A 22,466-nucleotide genomic window follows, 5' to 3' on the forward strand; every position below is an offset into this window, starting at 1 on the left:
CATAACTCAGGATTCTTCTACACACTCCACTCCACCTCCACCTCCTCCGTTCCACACTCCTGGTTCTCGAGTGCATTTGGATTCACACCCAAAAACTATTTAGCAACTCTGACAGTATGAGTACGAGGGGCTTAGAGTGTATTTTTTTTACAGAGCAGCATTGGAAAAAATGTCAATTTATTGTGATTCAAAAAGCAGATGTAACAACAGATGCAATGTGCTTTGTGCATAATGAGGTATAGTTTACTTTTTGAAAAGACCGTTGAGGAAGAACACATCTTTAATGACGTCAAACATTTTACATGTTTTACACCAATGGATATCTTTGCAAGCCACAAACAAATGTATACAAATATAATACCCAAACAAAAATCAACACCCAAACCTGCACTGTAGGCACTATTTGTTCTTGACCTCTAGCCATCAGTAAACATACAGTATTTTCTTATTCCTTAACAATCTCTGTCTCTCTCACACACAGACCTCTACTCACACACTCACACACACAAAACCAGGAAAAGCACAACTGAATTTACATTAGTACATGTGTCTGCTTTTGGGTCAGTAGTCATATCAGAGTAATCTGAAACTGTAGCAGCTGGAAACATGCAATACATGACCGCAGCTAGAGAAAACTGCTGTTTTGCTACTTTTGTGATATGACATGACAAGTAGTTTCACAGTGATATAGTATTAGAATACCCTACTTGTAGCCTTTTGAAGGTTGTATGAGGTTTTGAGTGAGATGGTGACATGATGTAAAAACTCTGCAATAAGAGCCATTGTAAACTATTGAAAACACAGCTTGGCTATTGTGTTTCATACCATTACAAACAGAAGAGGCTTGTAGATCATATTTTTGTAAACCTTGAACACCTAAATAACCACTGACCATATAGCCTTAACGAAGCTGCAGTACAATACTATGCCAACTGCCAGGAAACTATCATGAAACTGATGTACATTAGCTGAATTTGTCCTTGACCTCGCTGTGACTTAAAGAGGATCCACACTTAATATTACCTTGTTTCACAAAAGGAACAGCTAGCAACAGACAAGGTGGATCAGTATATGAATGTACCAAAACCAGTTAGTAATTCCTACAATGTGAGAAAAAGGAATCAAAACATTGAAATTTAAGACGACACAAAAAAAACAAAAAAACCAGGGAAAGTGCTGCGTAATGTATAGTAATACAGGAGAAAGCGTCTTCTCCTCAGCACAGTGGCAGCCTCCGCACTGTTACAGTATTATGTTCAGCATCCTCAGGTTAGTACTTTCTTTAACCAACAAAAGTGCCTGATGTTTTTAACCACAGCATCTTCCTTTCTAACTCTTTGCTAGTTGTTGGTGTAACAAGCGCCGTGCGCTGTACACATTATGCTGTAGGCTTGCTTATATTCAGACATGCTGTGGTAGAGTACAGCATAATGCAGGGAGAGGACAGACAGCAGCCAGGTACCTCGTGATCGTCAGACAGCTGAGTTCCTCTTTTTGTCGGCTCTGAGAAGACAGAGAAAGAGAAATCTGCATCTTTGTTTTAGAGGCATGAGAATTAAATAGGGACTGCCAGCAACAATTGGATGAAAAATAAAGATATCAACAAGAAAGTAAATGAGCAACACTGCTAAAAATATTTAACATGACAATTATGTGTAAACTCTTTTTTATCTCTGTGGTCTCAACATGCTGGTTGATTGTTTAATGCCTTTTATAATCTGTGAAATGTTTTCAACTTCATTGAATATTATGAATTTCAGTAAAGTACAACAGCTGCCACTTCGTTCTTTTAATCGCCTGTTAGAATTTTGTCACTGTCACAGAACAATGGCTTCCTACTTACTTTGCTGTTGTGTCTTGCAAATCTGTATCCAGTCTGATTTAGCATTGGGTTGGAGGGCAGAAAGTAAAGGTTAGTGAGGGAAGGAAACAAGTGACAGGAGTGAAGACACCATCAGTACACATGCAGTTGCTGGGGATTAGTAGCCTGTATCAACACTGCCACAGGAGGGTAAATGGAAAGGAAGGGGGAAAAAAAGCATCAGTGTTTGTAGTGGGAGTGTTCAAGGTCAAAGGAGTGAGGCACAGATGCACTGCAATGCATAGGGTGCAATCATTTTAAAAACAATAAATCAGTCAAAAAGTAAATATTTTATCCATAAATGCTTAAACAACTAAACACATTTTCAAGATCTGGATCCAGGTTAATCTGTAGTTAAGGATTAGACACGAAGACACAAAAATACTGGACAGGGTTAAAATTAGAATTAGGGACCTTTGTTTGCACTGTAGATCTAGATAGAAATGACTAAAAGGGAATTAATCATAATTTTCCATTTTGTCATAGTTTACAGTCTTCCACTTAGACTGTCCTCACCAGAAATATACCATAGGTTATTTGTTCACAATCAGTGTGGCATCGTGATAGTGTAGTGCAAAGTGTCAAGGAGGACACCAAAGTTGATGTGTAAATGGCCACTACTTCTTGCAAACCTGCTCAGTGCTTATAGTTTTAACTCATCTCACAGGAAGCCATTGATATCCAGATGCTATAAAAATACTAGCTTATGTTTTTTTTTAAATTAAGGATAACAGTGTATGCTGCATGTCTTTACACCCCACTGAAACTCTAAACACTTTTCAACCATATAGAGGAACTGGTGTGCTCCGTTATACATTGCATTTATATTTATCAATAGTGAACTATCAGACCAGCCTAGTGAATAAGCATATCTGGTCATTAGTTTAAGTTACCTAAGAGTATATATGTATGTGTGTTCATTAGATTTCTACTAAAATATTGCATACGTGCAGTGAAGTAAACCAATTTAAAGGGAAAGCCACACAAGACACTGATAAGTAAGAAAATCAATCAATATTTTATATTGGATAAGAAGCAGCCAAAGGTCAGTCAAAGGTTAGTCCCAGCATGAGTAAATTCATATTAGCATGGAAAGATTTTCACACTCAGCTGATCAATACAGGCAGGTTAGGTGATTTACCTCATGCATGCAAATTTGTGTATACTTCTCTCCTCGTCATACCTTAGGGCAAAGTGAGAGATGTTATGAACATGCCTGATTTAGGCACTTAGAATAAAGTTTTGCTGTTTTCATCTTCTCTTTTCCAGGGTGAGGGCCAGTGTGTAAACTTATTTGTCTCTATGACAAGATTTACACCAGAAACTCCTGCTACTTTTGTGTTTTTGTGTTTCAGCGTTTGTGATATTACAAAAAGCTACAATCTTAGCAATTGGTGACTCATATTGCAAGAGTTAGACTGTACTGCATTTGCTATTGATGTTGCCTTGTCAATACTTCACTGCTTAATCCTCTTTCATGTCTGGATGTATTAGTTAAATTAAAAACATCAGTCCAGACTTCCTAAAACCTGCATTCTTAAATCAAATAATCAAATAAATAAAAACAAACTGTGTTAATGAGGGAAAACTATCACAGTGCAGAAAATGTTTTCCACCTTTTGTGGTTACAAAAAAGATAAGTTGAGATTCATAGATCAAAAACTGATACTGACTGACTCACTTGACAATGCTGGGTGGAATGTGGACATACTCCATTGGGATGATCTCTCCAAGCTCCTGCAGACTATGTACATACTTGATCTTACTGCTGAACTTGGAGCTGTAGAAAACCGAAATGATAAAAGTTCATTTCAGTGAGTGATGTCAAGTGCTGATAGATCTCAAAATATACCCAAGGATACACATAAAAATTAATAATAATGCTATTTCTTTCCTATGAATATTACAAATACAGTTGTCACTGTAAAAGAGTTTGCATTTTTTTAAATGAATAAACGCCCCTAACATAGATTTTGTGCTGCCTGAAGTGTTTTCTATAGATGGAACAGTTCTCTAAATATAAAGTGCAACAGTGAGACCTTATGAATGGTCTGGTTATTCCCAGCAAAGTCCGTATGAACCAGGAAGGATGGACAATGATGAACATCTTGAGGTTTTTCTTCAGTCTGTGGGACAGGAAGAGAGACAACAGTGGTGTAAAAATATTAGTAAGAGCTTTGTTGATAATTTTATTTTATTTTTAACTGTTTCTCAGTTTCTCCTCCCCCTTGTCTCTCTCTCTCCATGTGTGAGTGTGTGTGTGTCCTCCTGAGGCAACTAAGTGATTAGCCACACCAGAGACTGATTAAACCTTAGGTGGAGAAATTATTTATACCAGCTCTCCACAGCACCTAGTTGCTGGATTGTACTGTGACCAGACTGTTTCCTGTGTGTGGCTTCACTTTCCTGACTCTCCCTGGCGCCATCCTGTTCCTGAATCTGGTGTTTCCTGGTTTCCTGTTCCTAGTGACAGACTGAGTCTCCCTGGTCTCTCTCTCTGTTCCTGAGTTTTGTGTTTCTGGACTCCAGTGTTTACCCTGGCTCCCTTTTCCCTGTGAGTTTATCATGCTCTTCTAAGTCTTCCAAGTCTCCTCCTGATTCTTGTTTCCCTGTGAGTACATCACGCTCTTCTGAGTCTCCTTGACTGCTCTGTGGATGTGTCATTCTCCTCAAGTCTCCCCCTGGTTCCTGTGTCTCCTAGTCAGGATCTTGCATTCCTGGATTCACCTTGTAAATACCTGAGTTGGATTTTTTTTTTTTTGTGTTTAATGGTCTTGATCTGCAATCTTGGGTTTGAAATAAACTTATTTACACAAAACGTGAGAGATTTTGATAGGTTTGATAACTGCCCAACTAGTTGATCTATGAAACTCTTGTTGAGCAGGCAACTATCAACCCAACAAGCTGCTGGAAAAATAATATACACGGTAATAAGTCAAATAACAACTAAATGAACTGTACCCTTGCAGATAAGTTATAACTTAACCTTTTCTGGAAGCAACCCTAAGTCATGCAGAGTCTTATATTTTCATTCTAGCTGGTAAAGTATTAAAGTCATTTACATGCTAGGAGAGTGAAAGGGATGACAAATGTTTGTGTTTAAAAATTCCAGTTAAACAGTGTCTGTGGCCTTTGACATTTACCTTCTATCGATCATCTGGTAGCACTTTTTCATCCAGGTAAAACCAGGCATCCTCCTGCGGGGCGTGGCACCATTCAGATAAACAATCATGTAATCTTCGGCCACCATGAGTTCCAGGGTACTTATTACATACCTGCACGCACACACAGACAATGGAAACACTCTTAGAGTAGCATATGTTCATGCATAAGAATTGCGAAAACACTGGAAGAATCTATTTTCTTGTTAATGATATGCAACAATTACATATTCAATTATGTATTTCATATGACAGTGTCCCATACAAAAATTCAGGTGTACAATAAATGATTTAGCATGCACTGAACCCTAAAGTCACAGTTGGGGTGAATGTATAAGTCAGGCCTTGTTGCCAAACATGACTGACTTCACTAATGCTCTTGTGGCTTAATAATAGTCAGGCTCCATAGTCGTAAGGAGGCTTTACTTACAGAAAAAGGTTTTCCATTACATAATTGTAATTATCACAGTCGCTGTCTGGTAGAAAACATGCTGCAAACACGATGATGGCATTCTGTTCAGCATAATAACCTGAAAACATACAATATACATACAAGTAGGACAATTTTGTAAGAGCACAAGTGGTGTGGCAGCCATGGGTCAACAATGTTCACAATTCCTTTGTTATAGTTTTCAACATTATTAGAGTACCTTGAAAAATAACCTTAGCAGAGATCAGATGATTAAAAACTAAACAATATACAGCAGAAACTGTTTCATGTTTACATACCTCCATGAGAAATGACTCTTTTGTATGGCTCAATGCATTTCATGTCGATGCGATGCTCCTGCTCTCCAATCACCACACTCCTCCACAGCCTCCTGTCCCTGCTCTCCTCAGCTGCTCCGTGTCCTGTGATGGTGTCACTTGATGCTGCTCCTGCACCAAGATTATACTCTTCCGAGCCCACTGATTGTGACAACAGTGACATGGATGATTTATTAGATTAAGCAGCAGTATAAATAATTAACATTTTGATTTGATTCACAGTTTATGAACAATGTAGACAGAACTGCTAGCAAACACAAAATTTTCACATTTTAAATTTTCCTGTATTTTCTCCATATGTCTTAACTACAGTCTCTCTTTGTATGTGTCTCCTGTGCACAGTTATTGTATGTTCAATCCTGTGTCGCACCGTGTCTGTTGAACTCCAGTGAGTCTGCCTCATCAGGTGTGTCCAGCTCATCTACGTTGACATCCAGGTCATCCCCAGTATCACAGGCCTCGTCCTCTGTATCCAGGGCGTCTTCTGAGAGAAGAGACCCCTCACTATGGTCCAGGGACACATTCATTGGTGGCGCTGCCAACTTTCTCCTTTGATTAGATCCACTCGATAGATCTGCTGAGGAGGGTGCATCTGGTCACAGAGAAATGGTGTAATTGTTTTCTATAAAAAGGTTTTAGATGCGCTGTAATTTTTTTTTCCCCATCATGTGAAGATGTTTCTACACGGTATACCACAGTATATTTTGATAGACAACTTAAAATTTTTCCATTAAGCCTATATTGCTCTAAGTAAAAGGAGTAATATAAGTTTACTTTACCTTCTCTGTTTTCCATCTCCTCAGCAGCTTCTTCACCAGAGGCCATCTTCATCATCATCCCTGCTTCACCGTCTCCCTGTTGGGAGTGTCTGCTCAGAGACACAGGAATACAGTAATGAGCAAGGATATAAATTATCATTGCTATCACCACTGCTACCATAGGGACAGCTATGCATATAACTGGAACAAATAAACCAAAGATAAACATCTACAGAGGAAAAGATTTTGACTTTTCCCATGACATTAGATGAAGTGCTTAAAATCTGTGACAAAGCAGATGGAAAACAAGCAACTCACTGCTTCATTCCCAGGGTGCACGTGTGGGCTAAGGAAACAATACTGAGCTGTGTTGCTACCTCCCCCCAACCAAAGCCCCTCTAACAAATTCTGATTAGCATAAGGCCTGCTAACAATAGAGAGAAGCAGTACACAAAGACAGTACATATGATTATAGACACAAAGATACATACATAATTTTAAAATCTCTGTTCCAGGACACTTACCTTTCCCCCACAGTGTCTTCTCCCAGTTTGAGTGACTTAACCACTGTTTACACAATCGAGTCACATGACCACTTTATTATGGAAAGGTTTGCCATGTATGTACCCAAACACACGCACACACACTGAGTAAAAGACAGGCGAGACTGTGTATCCCAAAGAGGGGGTGGGTTTTGGAATTACAAAACGGGGAACACAAGTACCATTATGCAACTGCTAATGAGGAACAATTAAACTGTAGTACCCGCACATATGTGCACACTCACTCAAACATGCAAAATATATATATTAAGATATTTTGTAACAATTGAAGCAGCAGCAGAAACTGAATTATTTTGCACTGCATTTCCCATAATGCAATTCTCTTTTGTTATGTCTTCCCTGACTGAGAAGTGCCCATAGAGATGCGGTCGATTATTTTTGCATGTAATATTTACTGGAAACTTAAATTCCTTTAAAATGGGGATTATATTCAGAAATAGCCATGTTTCTGTACATTTTGCCATCTGTATATCAACAATGAGCCCATTCTTGCTAAATTACGTGGATAGCCTGTTATACAATATACTAACAAATAAAATACTTTTCATCCACTCATTTAAACTTGATTTGTCAGTACTTAGATACTTCGATACAAAGACATCAGTGAGATAAAATGACTGATCTGTTTTAAATTGATCTGTGCTGCCTCTTTGTGGTATTAGACAGTAGTGCAGCTCTTAGCCTTTGGAAAACCTTTGCAGATCCAGTTTATCTCTCTTCCTCACACCTATAATGGGCAGAAAATCTGTATCTGGTTTCAGCTTTTAAGAAAGACCAATGAAAGAAAACTTTTATCTGAAATTAAATTTTCTTCCAGAGAAGATGGGCTTTTAGCTAGGACCAGTAGTACATATTATCAGATTCCAGAGTGAAAGTTTGCACAGTGCTGAACCAGAGGAACTGTGACAGCTCACCTTGAGAGGAGAAAGTGAACATATCCCTCTGGCACATATCGTGCATGATCTTCCTGTACATCTGATTGGTACAATGGCTGTCCGTCAAAATGGTATTGAGTGTGATCTGTCTCATACTGACTCTGACCATCAGCTTGATACTGAAGGTACTGGAGTTCAGAAGCACACATGGAAGTGGAATCATCTCGGTGCTGAAGTCCAGCTATATACTGAAACGTGGAACCTGTATCAACCAAGCTGCACTCTGCATTCAGTCTAGCTTCATAATAGCTCTCGGCCTGCTCAGGTCCATACTGTACAGCTGTGGCGCCACTTGTAAACTCAGCATAGACATCTGTGATGTTTTGCTGGTGGCTAGATTTAGTATCTACTCCACTTGAGTGGGCGCTCTGGTTTTCAGTTCTTTGGTCAATGTGGTGGTAGTTGTAGCCATACTGGGCTTGACTCTGAGTTACATTCTGGCTTCCTGTCCACTGGTATGCAGCATTCCCATTGGCTGGCTGGGATGACAGTTGTGTCACATCTTGGCATCTACGTTTAGGGGAATAGGAGGAAAAGGAATTGGTGTAAAGAGAAGATGAAATTCAGAAAAATATGTAAATACAAATAGAGTACAGTGAACCGCATCCATCCATTTATATATATTTTTGAAACTGACAAAATCTTTGGGTTCTGTGTTAATCAATACATTAACCACACATTCAAATTCTGTCAAATGCCCAACATATTCTCATGGTTTCTTCACTTGTAAGATCCAGCTTTCATTGTTTTTTCTTCAACTTGTTCAATAGATTTAAATTAAAAGTACCTTGCAGAGTTTTTGACCACTAGCAGCACTATGCAGCACTATGCAGCACTGTTGTTATGAATAACAGCATGTTTTGTTTGTTTCTGCTGCACATGCACAGGGACACAGAAAAGCACGCATGTGCTGTCATATACTTTCCATTATTCCACCAATCCATAGGTGGCAGTAACGAGCCAAAAAACACAGCAATGTCCCAGCAGAACCAGTGAAAAAGAGGTTTGCTAGTAAGGAAGACATGGATGTAAACAACACAGGTTGAAAAAGTTACAAAAATTTGAAGGAAGGAAATGCTTCAGTACACGTTAGCTCTTGAGGATACACACAACAAGTGTTTCGTGAGTAATACAAAACGCAAACAAAAAGTATTTAGAAGAAAACGCCACAGGGCACTTTTCACAGTGTTTCAGTTCAGAAAAATGTAAACTACTGCTTGACAATCTAACATCAAATACAATTCCTTCATATAAAAACATACATTGTGTGCAATAATATTTTCAACACTTTTACATAAAAACAAAGCAATAACACACAAACAGAAATACCTACGCCTTTCTTATGTAAAGCTGAAACTATGGGCAAACCTTTATTCTCTGATGCAGTAGTTATTACCTTTGTGCACACACACACACATATGCTTGCATGTATAACCTCAAACCCACACCTTGTAAGAGAGTTAGGGGAACTGTTTCCATTAGCTGTGGTGGGGCTCCAGCTGTAATGAGGCAGGTAATGCATATTTAATGAGGCATAAACAGATTTATAAACACACACAGAGCTACAGCTTGCCACCCAACACATGGAATACACCCACGTACACATGCACAGTTTGTTTCTTACTCACATACGCACACACAAATGTGGACACAATCTTTTCCCCTCATACCTGATTCTCACAGGGCTGTCTAACTCGATTTCAACAGTCTGCTCAGTAATGCTAATATTCTTCTGACACACAGGCTCCATTTAGAAACCTGTACAAACTAAAAAATCCAGTCCTGAGCTAGAGGAGACTGAGGGCATGAGTGATTGACATGTGTATTATTAGTCACAATGTGGGCACAGAAACCTGGTAATACATTCACACTGTGGAGACCAGTTGCTGGTCCCCACAATGCAAATCATTAAATTTTAGGGTGATAGGTTGCTTATGCTAAGGTTTAGGGCTACAGTATACAAGTAATTGTTATACTTAACATGTGAAATGTGCATGTGTGTGCAACACAGCCACATGTATCATATACAGCACTGTGCAGACCTTTTAGGCACTTTAGGTGTTTTAGATTCTTAATACCCAACAACCATCAGGTGTCTGTTTGATCCCAGGTTTATTGTGCAGGACAGCAAACCAAAAAGAAACAACTAGAGTTCATGAAGAACCAAGTTTTAGAATCAAGAACAACCAGGAGTCCTGTAGCATATGGTCTGACCCTCACAGAGCCTTGATCTCAGCAGTGTGGAGTCAGTCTGGGATCAAATGAAGACACAGAAGACACTGGGACAGCTTGAATCTATACAAAAACTAGTAAACTAGTAAAGTAGCAGCTTCACCAAGGTGCTGCAAATACTGATTAGATGCAGGGTTTGTTCCCTTTACTGCACTTTGTATGAAGGTAATGTGTTTGTATTTTTAGTAGTTTGCACAGTACTCTATATACACATATTTGTTCTGACTCTTGAATAACTAAATGTGACAGAGGAAGAGCTGCACAGAGCCTAAGACGTGTGGATGTGATTTGAGGTGTGTTACCTACCTTAAAATAGACGAAGAGCTATCTTGAGAAGCCTCGTGGTTTCCGATCTGTTGTTCAGTCAACCATTTTTCATGATCAAGAGTCCTTACACCTTGTCCATCATAGTATTTCACCGTATTCTGTAGGAAGCTGCCCCCCTTTGGCTCGAGTGTTTGTAAATCTGTTTGTTGGAATGAAGAACCTCCAGTCAGCTCTTCAGTGAAGCTTAGCAGATCAGAAGTTCCTATCTGCTGCCATTTGTCTCTTTCACTTGGTACTTCTGAAGTCAATTTTGGTAGCAAAGTGTGCTTTCTATCAGTTTCCCCCTCCTGCTCTTCATCATCATTTTCTTCTTCCATTAAATCTCCAGAAAATGGTAAGCCAAGCCCTCTGTCAACAGAAGTACCAGATTCACTTAATGGTGTGCCAATCAAAGAGCTGGTGTGGGAGACTGAACTGTTAGAAAGTACAGGGGATTGTGTATCAGATGTGGTTTGAGGTGTGTCTTGTCTCACTAACTGACTCCCCCAGACTTGAAAGTCACCCAAAGAAGTAGGACATGGTGGAGGTGCAGTGGGCGACTGCCCACCCTCGTCTGAGTCTTCCATTGAGATCTGTGAATGGACATAAACCTCCTCTCTGGTTTTCAGGAAGTGATCCAATGGATATCTCAATGATGGAGACACACTTCTGGGCACATTGCTTGACTTATCATCATAGTTTCCTTCTTCTACTTTTGCTTGACTGTAACCTGTCGTTCTTGAATCTGATAGATTAAATGCTCCAGAATTAGGTTTGGATTGACCAGGACTGGTCATTTCTGACACCATGTGTTGCTCAGTGGCATTAGCAAGACCTGCTTGGTAACGAGTGGATAGGACAGCTTGATTTTGCTCTGTATCTACACAAAGTGTACAGTCAGTACCACTGGTCGTTTGATTTTGTCTACTCTGTTCTGTGTTCTCCTTGTGCTCTCTATGTGCAGCTTGAGTTTGCAGGACTGTGGCAGCATGGGACAGCATGCTAAATGTTTCCATGGGTTTTCTTGTCCCTTTCGATTGCCTCCCATTCCACTCTCTCTCAGCTTCTTTTACTGTGCCTGACACAATGATGTATTCCATTTCAAGTCCTGACGATGAATCACCGTCAGAATTGGACCTTAGTTCGTCTCGACTACCTGGCTGAAGGCTGTCGGGGCTATACTTCAGTGTGTCTCTCTCCCCCCCAGAGCTGGAGGTCAGAGACATGCTGTCTTCTAGTTTGGCATCCACATTTCCGTTGCTTTCTTTGTTTGGGACACCATGGTTCTCAATGACAGGCCCGTCATCACTGTGATCCATTTTAATTGGCAGATCATGTGGTGATAAAGCTAATTCTGAGGCATCTTGTTTATCTGTAACAAGATCGCTCCAGTTCAAATGACTTGGAGATAATAACGGATCAGTCTGGATTGGAGTGTCAGCAGCTTCTCTTGGACTGGAATGAATGACATTTGAAAGTTGTTGCGTTTTGGAGGAGCAGTCCACTAGAACAAAAGGGGATTGATCGCTGGATTCCTCTACCGAGTCAACCTCCTCTTCTCTGCTTTTTGTTGTCATACTTGAACTTCCCACATTCTTAGTCATGTGACACAACTCAGTAGTTCCCTCAAACAGAAACACTTGGTTGGCTGGTTGTTCTTTATCTGAAACTAGTGTTTGGTAATCAGTCTTCCCCAATAGATCAGCTTTCTGGTATTGGTCATGCCTCTCATCTATCTGAAAAGGCTTTGACAAAGCTATAAATGGGCTGGACTGCCCCTCTAACTGGATCATGTCTACTGTGGGGCTAGCATAAGTCTCAGGGGAGGATGTGAGGCTCCATGCACCAGCACCTATATTGTCATATTCTGAGGTGGAGGTGACCATGCCAGGGACAGGCAAGTCCCAGATGTTAGTGCTTTGATATGGGGAACTCTCATCTCCTGAATCTTCAGATGCCAAGTTCTGTGTGACTGACTGTTGACTCTGAACACTCTGTATGTTTTCATCTCCTGTTTCGTCACCCTGTGTTGTATCTCCTGCAGCCTCTATGATTATTTTCACATTGTGTTCATTGCTTCTCCAGCCCACTTCTTCAGGTCCCTGACTAAGTACTTTACACATACCTCTCTCCTCCGCTACAGCTTTTTCTTCATCCAAATGTTTGCTTGGCTCAGTCTTGGGAGAATCACTAGTATCCAGTGATCCCATGTGACTAAGATCCTTTCCATTTTCAGGTCCTTCAGGGCTTGTTATTGTGGAAGAGCTGTCTTCCTGTATGGTGGTGTTCCACATTTCCATTCCACCATCTGAGAATCTTTGTGGACTTTCCACAGATGTGTCACGTACAACATTGGGGTTCACCCCACAGAAAGAGCCAGAGTTTTCAGACAAGTTGTCAGGGGTTGTAAGGGGCGATAGACTATCATCCCTGATTGTCATATTCCACATATCTAGAGATTTGGGGTAAGACGTGGTGGTTCCACTATCAGATTTGAGAAAACCTTTCTGAGCTGAGTATGTCCAGAAATCTAAGAGGTCCATCTGTTTGTCTCCTTTCTCTACTTGGACTCCTTCATTCTCTTCTTTAGATGTTTCTGGTGTTAAAGTGTTTAGGATTGATTTCTTTCTTGAAAAAGAGGATTTTTTTTCAGTGATACCAGCATTAAATTTTCCACTTATGTCCTCCTCTGGTGGTGTCAATTGTAGATCAGCGAAAGTAACAGGGTTCCACTGATCTTGAAATACAAAACCTGGGTCCCAGTTGTCATTAAATTCATTCTGCTCAGTGATCAGACTAAGTTGAGGTTCAAGGCTCTTAGCCCTTTGGTGGGCATTTTCTGACTTTAAGATCTCTTCTCTGCTTTCTGTTTCTGTCATGTCACAGATTAGCTGTTTACCTCCAACTTCATCCGCAATATTCTGTGGGCTCGCAGAGTCCTTGGTCCTGTTCCAGGCATTGTTATCACTTGAGGCCAATGCTCCTTGTGTGTCAAAGCCAAGCTCATCCCAGGTCTCTGACAAGGATGATGAGACACTGTCCTTGTGCTGTAGACCATTGATCCTTTCAACTACATCTTCTGGGAAAAACCTGACCCCACAACTGCTGGGTGGGCGACTACCTACCAGGCTGTTGACTGGGGTTGGAGGAACCATCGTGTCCATCATTTCATTCCCATGAATTTGACCATGGTGATCAATTGAAGAAATTGTACTTTCTAGCCCACCCAGTGAATTGGTAGCAGAGAAATCCAGCAAGCTCAGTTCTTCAAGTTCTGATAAGCTAGAGCTTCCTTCTCCTCTTTCTCCTTCATCTCCTTTTACTTCAGAACTTGCCAGTTCCCCTCCTCGTGGCATAGAGTGTTCACTGCTATGTAGTGGGTCAAAACTAAACAGGTCAAAGTTATCATTCCTGTTTCTGCTGGAGCGGTGCTTCCTCCTCTCAGGTGGGACTGGAGGGGAGAGAGAGGACAACCCCAGAGGAGAAGGGTTTCTCAGGAGCAGTCCTCCTGGCCCTGCTGCTGTTCCTCCTCCAGCCCCAACCTCTCCGACTGGACTGTCATCACTTAGGAATACTGAACTCTCCTTGGAGGAGCGGCTGCTGCGGATGGTGGTCATACCACTGTCAGGACTCACTAGCTCCCCACCAGCACTGACTCCTACACCTCCTGTGTCTTCTTCATCATCTGCCATCACCCTGTTTGTAAAGATAAAACAACACTGTCATCAAAATATGTCTAAACTCATGAATAAAGAATATTCTACTACTTCTGCTTCTATGCTGGATAAAACAAAAATCAATGAAAGGATGCATTTAATACCTCGCTATTGCCACCACATCTCCACTGCCTCCCTCAGCTCTTTCTATGTCAGAACCATCCATGTCATTGATACCAGACGATCCCTGTGAAAACTCCACACTGCCTGCAACTCCCTCTGTGGAAGAGGTCCTACTGCTAGGGTGGCAGGCTAATACAGAGCTTCGCCGATCAACAAAGTCCTTGATGAGACCCTGGATCTCCTCTTCCAGCAGAGGAGGTGTACCAGAGGATGAGGGGGTGTTCAGAGGGATGTGGTAGACCTGGAAACTCTCCTTTGCCTCCAGTTCACCAGAAAGAGACCAGCTAGAAGACTCTTCCAACTCACAGCACATCTGCAATGAGATCCATTTCATCTTTATAAGCTGCATTTTTCTATCTAGAGTGAGGATCACACCATATAATTCTCAAGAACAACTGGTCTGGTTTTTATAGCATCATCTTCTGAGTTATATTACTATTGAACATCACCCCAACTAACCATCCACACCTGTCAATTTGCAGTTGCTGTACTTGCTAATCTATCACATGTAGATATTCAGGAATATTAAAAGATGGAAAGAAAAGGACTCTTTCATAAATTAATTACCAGTAACCTCGGCCATTAATACAGAGTCAGGGATATATTCTTCTGTCTTATTCTTGTCATAGATGGAGATGTTGGTGGTCTTGTGGCTCATTTACCTGATTTAGGATATCTGTGTTGTTTGAGTAGACAGCCACCTGCTGGCGAGGATGGTGAACTGTATCATTGATGGATAAGAGAACCACCAGACCATCGTAGCCATGGCGATGACTGAATGATTTCAGCCCATCCACATAAGTATGCCAGTCCTGGAAGAGTGAAAACAAAGGGTTAATCAAATATCAACATCTGGAATGTGTGAGGTAAGTTATCTGACAGATGGTCACTGCTCAAAAAGTTATATTAATATAATATAATAATAATTATTAAATGTATTGTTACTTTCATCATAATAGACTAAAAATAATTAATAAAAAATTTAGTTACAGCTGTCTGGGGAACTTTGTTAGACCGCAGCCTTTTATTGTGCATATGATTCAGTTTTTTAGTAAAACTGAAATGGTTTCAAGTAAGCCTTCATCTGTATCAATGAGAGACGAAGCTGTCAAAGCGCACAGAGGGGTAGAGAGACACTTTGTGATTTATTGTTTGGAAATTAACTGTTTGCTCTTAAAACAGCCACTATGCACAGATTATGGTAATTTAGTGACACACACAATGATTGATGGATGGAAAGTTGCATTAATTAATTGTTTTGTTTGTCAAGGGAACTTGTTTTTTCTTTCACTCTGAAATGATTAACAACAATGTTATGGCAACCATAATTTGCAACGCAGGGTTACACATAAAGTGCGCAAAGTGATACTTCTGAAAACATATTTGCTTGATTAATCTAGATTTGTAGTACAACTGTTTGTTTTATAAAGTTCCCAAAATTGCTTTTGTGCTTATTTAAGTAGAACTTTTAAACAAAAGAGATAGTTATAGTAAAACTAATAGAGAAAGTTTGACATGCATGACTGTGTTTGGCATTCATGAAAATGTTTTTTTTTTTTTTTTTTTCATGTTGCCCGACTTTAAATAGGCCAACAATCTACCCGACTTTGAACATGTGTTTGTATATATTTTTCTGGGTTCTCTTACAGTGCGTGGGGTCCTTCTCTCTGCTTGAGCCTGTGTGTGTGTGAGTGAGATTTTGTACGGGTCCACTGAAAATGATTGATGAATGCTTCAGGCGCAGTATCTGCCCAGGCTGTGTCAATATTAACCTGTGAGGATGAGGGGGCTACAATACTCCCCCCCCCCCCCCCGTTCCTCCCTCCAGCCCTCTCTCTCTCCACAATATGGCTGCTGTCAGACTTGGCTCCATCAATCCTCTCACACACACACACAACTGTCACTTCACTGACACAGCCATTTCTCAACGCTGATATCCTGATGAGTGCAATGAAGCCTCCCAAGATTCGTTAAAACACACATATTCACTCACATAAGTACAAACACAGAAGTGAAGGCACATATAACTCTTTAACACATAAACCCCCACACACATAAATCCACCAGTCATCCACTGTATTCTGAGTGTATGAACAAACGTACCAGTGTGTACACACATGAGCTCTGGCAAAGCAATAAAGTTTTCATGATTTACAATATACACAGAAATGCTCAAATAATGGCAGTACTGTAAAGCTACTACCCAGCTGTGTGCATATGCACACAAAACTGCACACACACACATACTCACACAGACAGGCGGGGAAATGTAGTCAGAAAACGAGCAGAGTGCAAATCTCCGAGATAACACGCAGTGCAACAGTCTGTCTGCCATTTGGCTCTTAACTGAGTAAATTACTACTCATATTGTGTGCTCCACCTCTTTCCCTCTCATTCTGCCACCCCCAGATACACAGATTGCCTTTTCTTATAAATTACCAACACGTTAGCTATTAAAAAAAAAAAAAAAAACACTTGCTAACTGTTTCTAAGAACTTTAGGATCAGGACACACTAACCTGTATCTTATTTGTTTGAAGTTAGGAGTAGCCAAGATATGACAAACGGTATGTTTCTTTTTAAAACCTGCACTTTACTTACTTTTTATAAACTTATTTGATTTTTAATTAAGAACATACAGTAACAGGGAACAATATGTTTGCTTTTGAATAGACTTTATTCAAGTATTCAAATTTTGCTACATAAAATGACAGAAAAGAGAAATGAGACAAACTAAACAAATAAATAGTTAAAAAAAACACAAGCAACAATCCTGTTTATAGGACTATATGGAACTACAGTTCCTTACACAGATCTCTGTATTTAACTTGACCGATATTATTCAGTGGCCCTGTGATGGACTGGTGACCTGTCCAGGGTGTACCCCTGCCTTCCACCTAAAGAGATCTGGGATAGGCTCCAGCAGATCCCTGTGACCCTGGTAAAGGAATAAGCAGGTATAGATAATGGATGGATGGACGATATTATTCAGTAAAAAGGAGAATCAGTCTTCAGTCTGTCTTTGTGTGCTGCATGCATATATTTTCACCTGTGTCACTGATTTTCTGTCACACTTTGCGTCTTTCTGTCTTGCTCTTATACTTTGGAGCTTCATCTTTCTCCCACACTAGGCCCCTATACCACACAAACACACACACGCACACACCCTCCCTCTCTCTTTGGTTGTCTTTGCTCCACAGGTAGCAAGTCTTTAGCGGCTGCTTGCAGTTCTCCCAACCTGCCATCATTATGCACAATAGCCTTAGGTACAAAACTCAGGCCTCATAACTCACGCCCCGTGCGCGTAAATTCCCGTGCAAACACAGTCAAAGCAAAAACACATTTCCTGCTGTCGACAACATCTCCGGCAAAGAATTAATCAAGCGTTCATCCATTTAGGCTCTTTGCATACCCTTTCCGTCAGAACACAGAATGCTAAGAGAGTTGCAAGTTCTTCTCAGGCGATCGTCTCGCCACCCTGATGAATCCATCAAGCGAGGTTTGATTTATACATCTGTCTGTGATCACAGCGGTACAGCTACAGCAAATGGGGTGGCAAGGAGCGAGCTGACACCACCCAGCTCAAACACACACATGCAAATACACGCGCACACATGTGCAATATATACCACTTACCACACACATCCATGCACAGTCTAACACATGCATGTGCTCGCAAACAGTCTTAACGCAAACACACACACACACACACACACGTACACAAGAGTATTACTGCTTATGAAGTTTTTGGAGAGACAGAGGGAAGGGGGGTGTAAAAAAAGTTTGCAGAGAAAGAAGCTGAAATTTCTGTCTGTCTGTCTCATATGGGCCTTCTCCACATGCTTCATTCACTCAGCTCTAAGTGTAGGGATTCGGGGGCCAAGATGCAAGCACTGAGTCTATAAATGTTTTGTTTTGCTTATTTGTTTGCCCTCAAAGCCCAAGAAAGCCACAGGAGGAGAATGGAAATCGGGGAGGAAAAAGAATGAGCGTTTAAGAAAAGATGATGAGGAAGAAACATCAGTACGAGTTAAAGATACAGCATGATGACAATCTTATGTACAAAACACACTCCCAACTTGTTTAAACACAACATTTGTGTATATGTAATAAGTTTTGTAATGTGTGTTGCATCCAAACATGTTTACATTAAAACTTTTCATAGTCCTGAAAAAAAAAAATTAAATGCGGTTTTGTATCTTGCTAATGTGGTCAAACCAGACAGCCACAACAAAAAATCACTAAACACAGTAATAAGATACCATACCAACCAATAAATCCTTGGCTCCTGTAAATGTTTATACATGTAGATTTCCAGCTAAAATTTGAATCATCTCATAATTTGACATGGCTACAGTAGTATGAATACTGTCACAGAGAAGATCACAGCACAGCACGAAAGACTAAACCAAAAAGTCAGAGAGGGATAGAAGGATAGAAGGATGGAGGCGAGGGGTACCCTCAGTTCCTGGTCTTCAATCTTAGTCCCTGGGAGGCCCACCCTGCACCTGCTGTCCCCTAGTGCCTCTCATCAGAAAGGCATTTACCGACTGTCGTGGCTGCGGGCCCCTTCATTAGCAAGCATAATTATTTGAGCAAGTGGCGTAGGGCAAAACTGGCCCCGCATAAACAAACAGAAGGGCCCGAGGACTGTGAACAAACAACGCATTAGAGACAATCATCGTCGGCAACATGAAACCTAAAGCGAGCCTCAGATGGAGACATGGCCACGCACGCACAAAACCACTAAAATGAACAAATCTACACCAACAACACAAAACATTATCAATGAAAACAGGGAAAGTAAACAACATCCGAAATAATGTTAACTTGTATGCAGATGCATTATCCTATAAGCAGATACTCTGAGGAGTACACACACACACACACACGCACACACCGTTACAGTAGCCACAAACACACAGCAGATGATTGATTTTGTTTATTGTGCCGAGAAAACAAACATTACAATTATTAAAAAATCTAGTGGAACACTGGATTGGCCTGTGTTCATGTGAGAGTTCAAACCAAATCACAAACTTTTATTCCACTTTTCTCCTCTCTACTGTGTCAAGATGACAAACAGCTTGAAAAAGACAGAAAACAAAGAACTCTAAAACATATTGTAATGCTTAAATGTCCATATTAATGCACACACATACACACACACACACTCAAAGACATTAGTCACATATTCATGACTGTATTTGTGTGTGGCTGCGAGCTCAGTTCATCAACTCCACAGCATGACAGCTCTTCATCCGACCAAAGCTTCATCTGCCAGCGCTAATTACTGAGCCATGAAAACCTCTGATACACAAACACACACTCACTGGCATGAGTGTGATGCATTTTCAGTATGTTTATTAATTTAAGCTTTGTGTAAATGTTACAAAAAAACTATTACATCTTCAGGAAATAGCCTACCTTCTAACTTCTTTGTTGCTGTGTATCAACAAAGCTACTATCTGTCATGTTTACAGGTGATGTACATGTAATGCTGCATAGTCAGCCCTTGAGCAAGGCACTTGACATCTATTGTTATTTATTTACTTGATTATTAGATGTCAGCTTAAGCTCATAGTTTGCATAGGACTGGAACAGCAAACCAAACTGTTTTTGAGGCTACGGTATAAATTACACGAAAAATAAATAAATAAATAACTACAAACACAGCTTTAATTTTGAAAGTGCTGCTACTTAAAGTTAATGCCATTAAGAGTGTCAGTCACCAACTTTAAATGGTAGGATTCTTCAGAAATGCTGAAATACTTCACACAGAACCTAAAGAAAGTAAATGATACTTCATGTAGGCACTGTAGCAATAAGGGGAGACGGTCAATACGGATGCAGGAGTAGCAGGGGTAGAAAGAAAAAAAACAGAAAAATACCAAAAATATAACGTATTTACTAAAAATCAAATAAGCAAGTGCTATAGCTAATAATCCTATTCTTATAGTAAATACTGAGAACTGGCGCACACATGCAACAATAGTTAAAACATAAAACAAAGCAAAGCTTATAAGGTTGCACGGCAAATACACTGCGGCAACAGTTTTACACCCTAGTGGCCACTGTATCAGCTTTATGTAATGTGACACCTTCAATATATCTGTTTTCACTTATACATGTATTTGGTTGCAAAACAGCCTTTCGTAGCCACGTGGGCAACTTCATATAATTGTTGCTCATGGGAAACATTTTTTCAGAATATTGGTGAACAGTATTTTGTGCTTTTAGCCAAACATGGGATTATTGTTCGAGGAAGTGGCAAAATATTTGGCTTTATGGCTTCAAATACACAAGTGCACATTGATGAGCAGATACAAATGATACACAGAAACATCCAGACAGGCGCCATGATTTTGGAAAAATGAAACTCCGTTCATTTTCACTTTTCTCTTCCATAATAGGGGAGCACACAGACTGACTAATGTATGTTTGTACAGTATACAAAAATACATTAGTCAGTCTATACGATGTGTCCATATCATTACACCATACACACTCTGAAGCTTTTTCTTCTGCTAACTAGGCAATCACAAACAGATTTTTTTTCACCCTGAAATCTAACTCTGTCCTCTTTAACTGTGATCAGATACACACACACAGACAAAAAACACACTTTGACAAACACATAACACATAAACCATTAAAGACTAATTGAATCTAATTTATTTAGTTTTCTGGAAAGAATCATTTAAGGCAGAACTTCCCTAAGCCCCCTCAATAAATGACACTCTCATACCGTTTTACCCTCTTTTCAAACACAATTAAAAAATAATATATAAATATATACACACAGCAAATGACATGCATATAAGGAGTTCATTTTGGAGCCCGATCTCAGGTCATTAGTAACCCACCATGACGCTGCGGAGTTGGAGGGTCCGCTGGCGACACACAGGCCCCTGGCCATTTATTCTATATTAAGTCTCTAATGGGCCCTCTCTTGCTCTGTGTCTTTCCGTCTCTGTGTCTCTCGCTCTCTCTCGCTCCTGACACACAGCATGTAGGCACAGCGCTGGTAAAATATGCACAGAAAGTCCGGTGCACGCTCAGACAAAGCCATTCAAATGAATGGTTATTTATTCGCTAAACGAGGATCTGGGTGTTTAATGTTCCTTGGACGTTAGGTAGTTTTCTGGGGGAGGCAGAGCCATACCCCTACGGCTACAGACATCATTTATTTTACACATAGCCTAATACTGCACGCTAGGCAGCCACTGAGAAAAATGGGCTTTGGAAGTGAGAAGGAGATATAAAAGAAATAATGAATGATTTTTTTGGGGGGGGAGGGGCGGGGGAACACATTAGAAGTTGAAGCCGGGAGAAAAGCAAGGGGTAGGCTTAAAGGCTTAAAGCTCTGTGTGTGTGCGCGTGCATGTTATTGTAAATGCAAAGAGCAAGAAGAGAATGACAGAGATAGAAAGATGCAGAAGTCAACACAAACATCTTCCAAATGCATGTGAATATGTGTGTGTGTGTGCGTGTGTGTGTGTGCTGGATTTTAGGATATCAGTAGGAAGGAAAGTGATACCTAGTTGTATGTGAGGCTTTGAGGCCTCCATCTACATCTCATCCAAATGCAGACGATCAAAACATCAGAGGGGCTTCTCTACCTGCATAACAACACCTCCCCAAAATGACACAATGCAGGTGTGATACTTCCAAAACATCGAAGTCATCAAAAGTAAGTTAATTCTGTTTCTGTTTTTAGGCAAGTTATCATGAGCTTCTTTGAAAACATCTAACAAAAGAGGTGAACTGCTTGCATCTGAATATAATCACCAAGATATCCATCCACCTATCGCTTAGCTATACCAGTTATCATACCGAGGGTCGCTGGAGCCAATCCCAGCCAATCTCCCACTGTGCGAGAGGCAGAGTACACCCTGGACAGATCGCCAGTTTATCACAGAGGTGACACACAGAGATAGACAAACACTCACATTCACACCTATGAGCAACTTAGAGCCACCAGTTAACTTGCATCTGTTTTTGAACTATGGGAGGAAGCTATTGGAAGCTTCTATTGGACCCA

At 40.4% G+C, this 22,466-nt stretch overlaps 2 protein-coding genes across 8 annotated transcripts; both read right to left on the bottom strand.

Annotated features, from left to right (window-relative positions):
• Positions 1-358: 358 nt before the first annotated feature.
• On the bottom strand, positions 359-11,010 carry LOC113139413 (protein prune homolog 2-like). 7 transcript variants are annotated; one of them, XM_026322605.1, is made up of 12 exons: positions 10,585-11,010; positions 8,026-8,556; positions 6,570-6,658; positions 6,161-6,364; positions 5,752-5,931; positions 5,453-5,552; positions 5,005-5,136; positions 3,901-3,987; positions 3,543-3,641; positions 3,003-3,044; positions 1,844-1,876; positions 359-1,503 (listed from the first exon to the last, which is right to left on the bottom strand). In XM_026322605.1, the coding sequence occupies exons 1-12, from the start codon at positions 10,920-10,922 to the stop codon at positions 1,473-1,475; spliced, it is 1,866 nt and encodes a 621-aa protein (XP_026178390.1). In that variant the 5' UTR covers positions 10,923-11,010; the 3' UTR covers positions 359-1,472. The 7 variants fall into 7 exon arrangements, with proteins under 7 accessions (XP_026178390.1, XP_026178389.1, XP_026178388.1 ...); XM_026322604.1 differs by having other exon boundaries at positions 6,161-6,367; XM_026322603.1 differs by having other exon boundaries at positions 6,161-6,382.
• Positions 10,994-16,745, bottom strand: LOC113138566 (uncharacterized). The gene is made up of 5 exons (XM_026321105.2): positions 16,675-16,745; positions 15,086-15,235; positions 14,405-14,736; positions 11,108-14,280; positions 10,994-11,019 (listed from the first exon to the last, which is right to left on the bottom strand). Exons 3-5 carry the CDS (start codon positions 14,734-14,736, stop codon positions 10,994-10,996), a joined length of 3,531 nt encoding a protein of 1,176 aa, XP_026176890.2. The 5' UTR covers positions 15,086-15,235; positions 16,675-16,745.
• Between the last annotated feature and the right edge of the window lie 5,721 nt (positions 16,746-22,466).

Source organism: Mastacembelus armatus, chromosome 9, assembly GCF_900324485.2.
Source record: "Mastacembelus armatus chromosome 9, fMasArm1.2, whole genome shotgun sequence".
NCBI lineage: Eukaryota > Metazoa > Chordata > Actinopteri > Synbranchiformes > Mastacembelidae > Mastacembelus > Mastacembelus armatus.

Coding starts and splice junctions, on each gene's coding strand:
- LOC113139413 (XM_026322603.1), bottom strand. CDS start 10,922: ATGGAAGAAGAAAATGATGATGAAGAGCAGGAGGGGGAAACTGATAGA. Junction 5,137..5,452: donor GTAATGGAAAACCTTTTTCT/GTAAGTAAAGCC, acceptor GTGTGCGTGCAG/GTATGTAATAAGTACCCTGG. Junction 3,988..5,004: donor TACCAGATGATCGATAGAAG/GTAAATGTCAAA, acceptor CCTGTCCCACAG/ACTGAAGAAAAACCTCAAGA.
- LOC113138566 (XM_026321105.2), bottom strand. CDS start 14,736: ATGTGCTGTGAGTTGGAAGAGTCTTCTAGCTGGTCTCTTTCTGGTGAA. Junction 14,281..14,404: donor GATGTGGTGGCAATAGCGAG/GTATTAAATGCA, acceptor CTTTACAAACAG/GGTGATGGCAGATGATGAAG. Junction 11,020..11,107: donor ACCATGTCCTACTTCTTTGG/GTGACTTTCAAG, acceptor ACTTTCTAACAG/TTCAGTCTCCCACACCAGCT.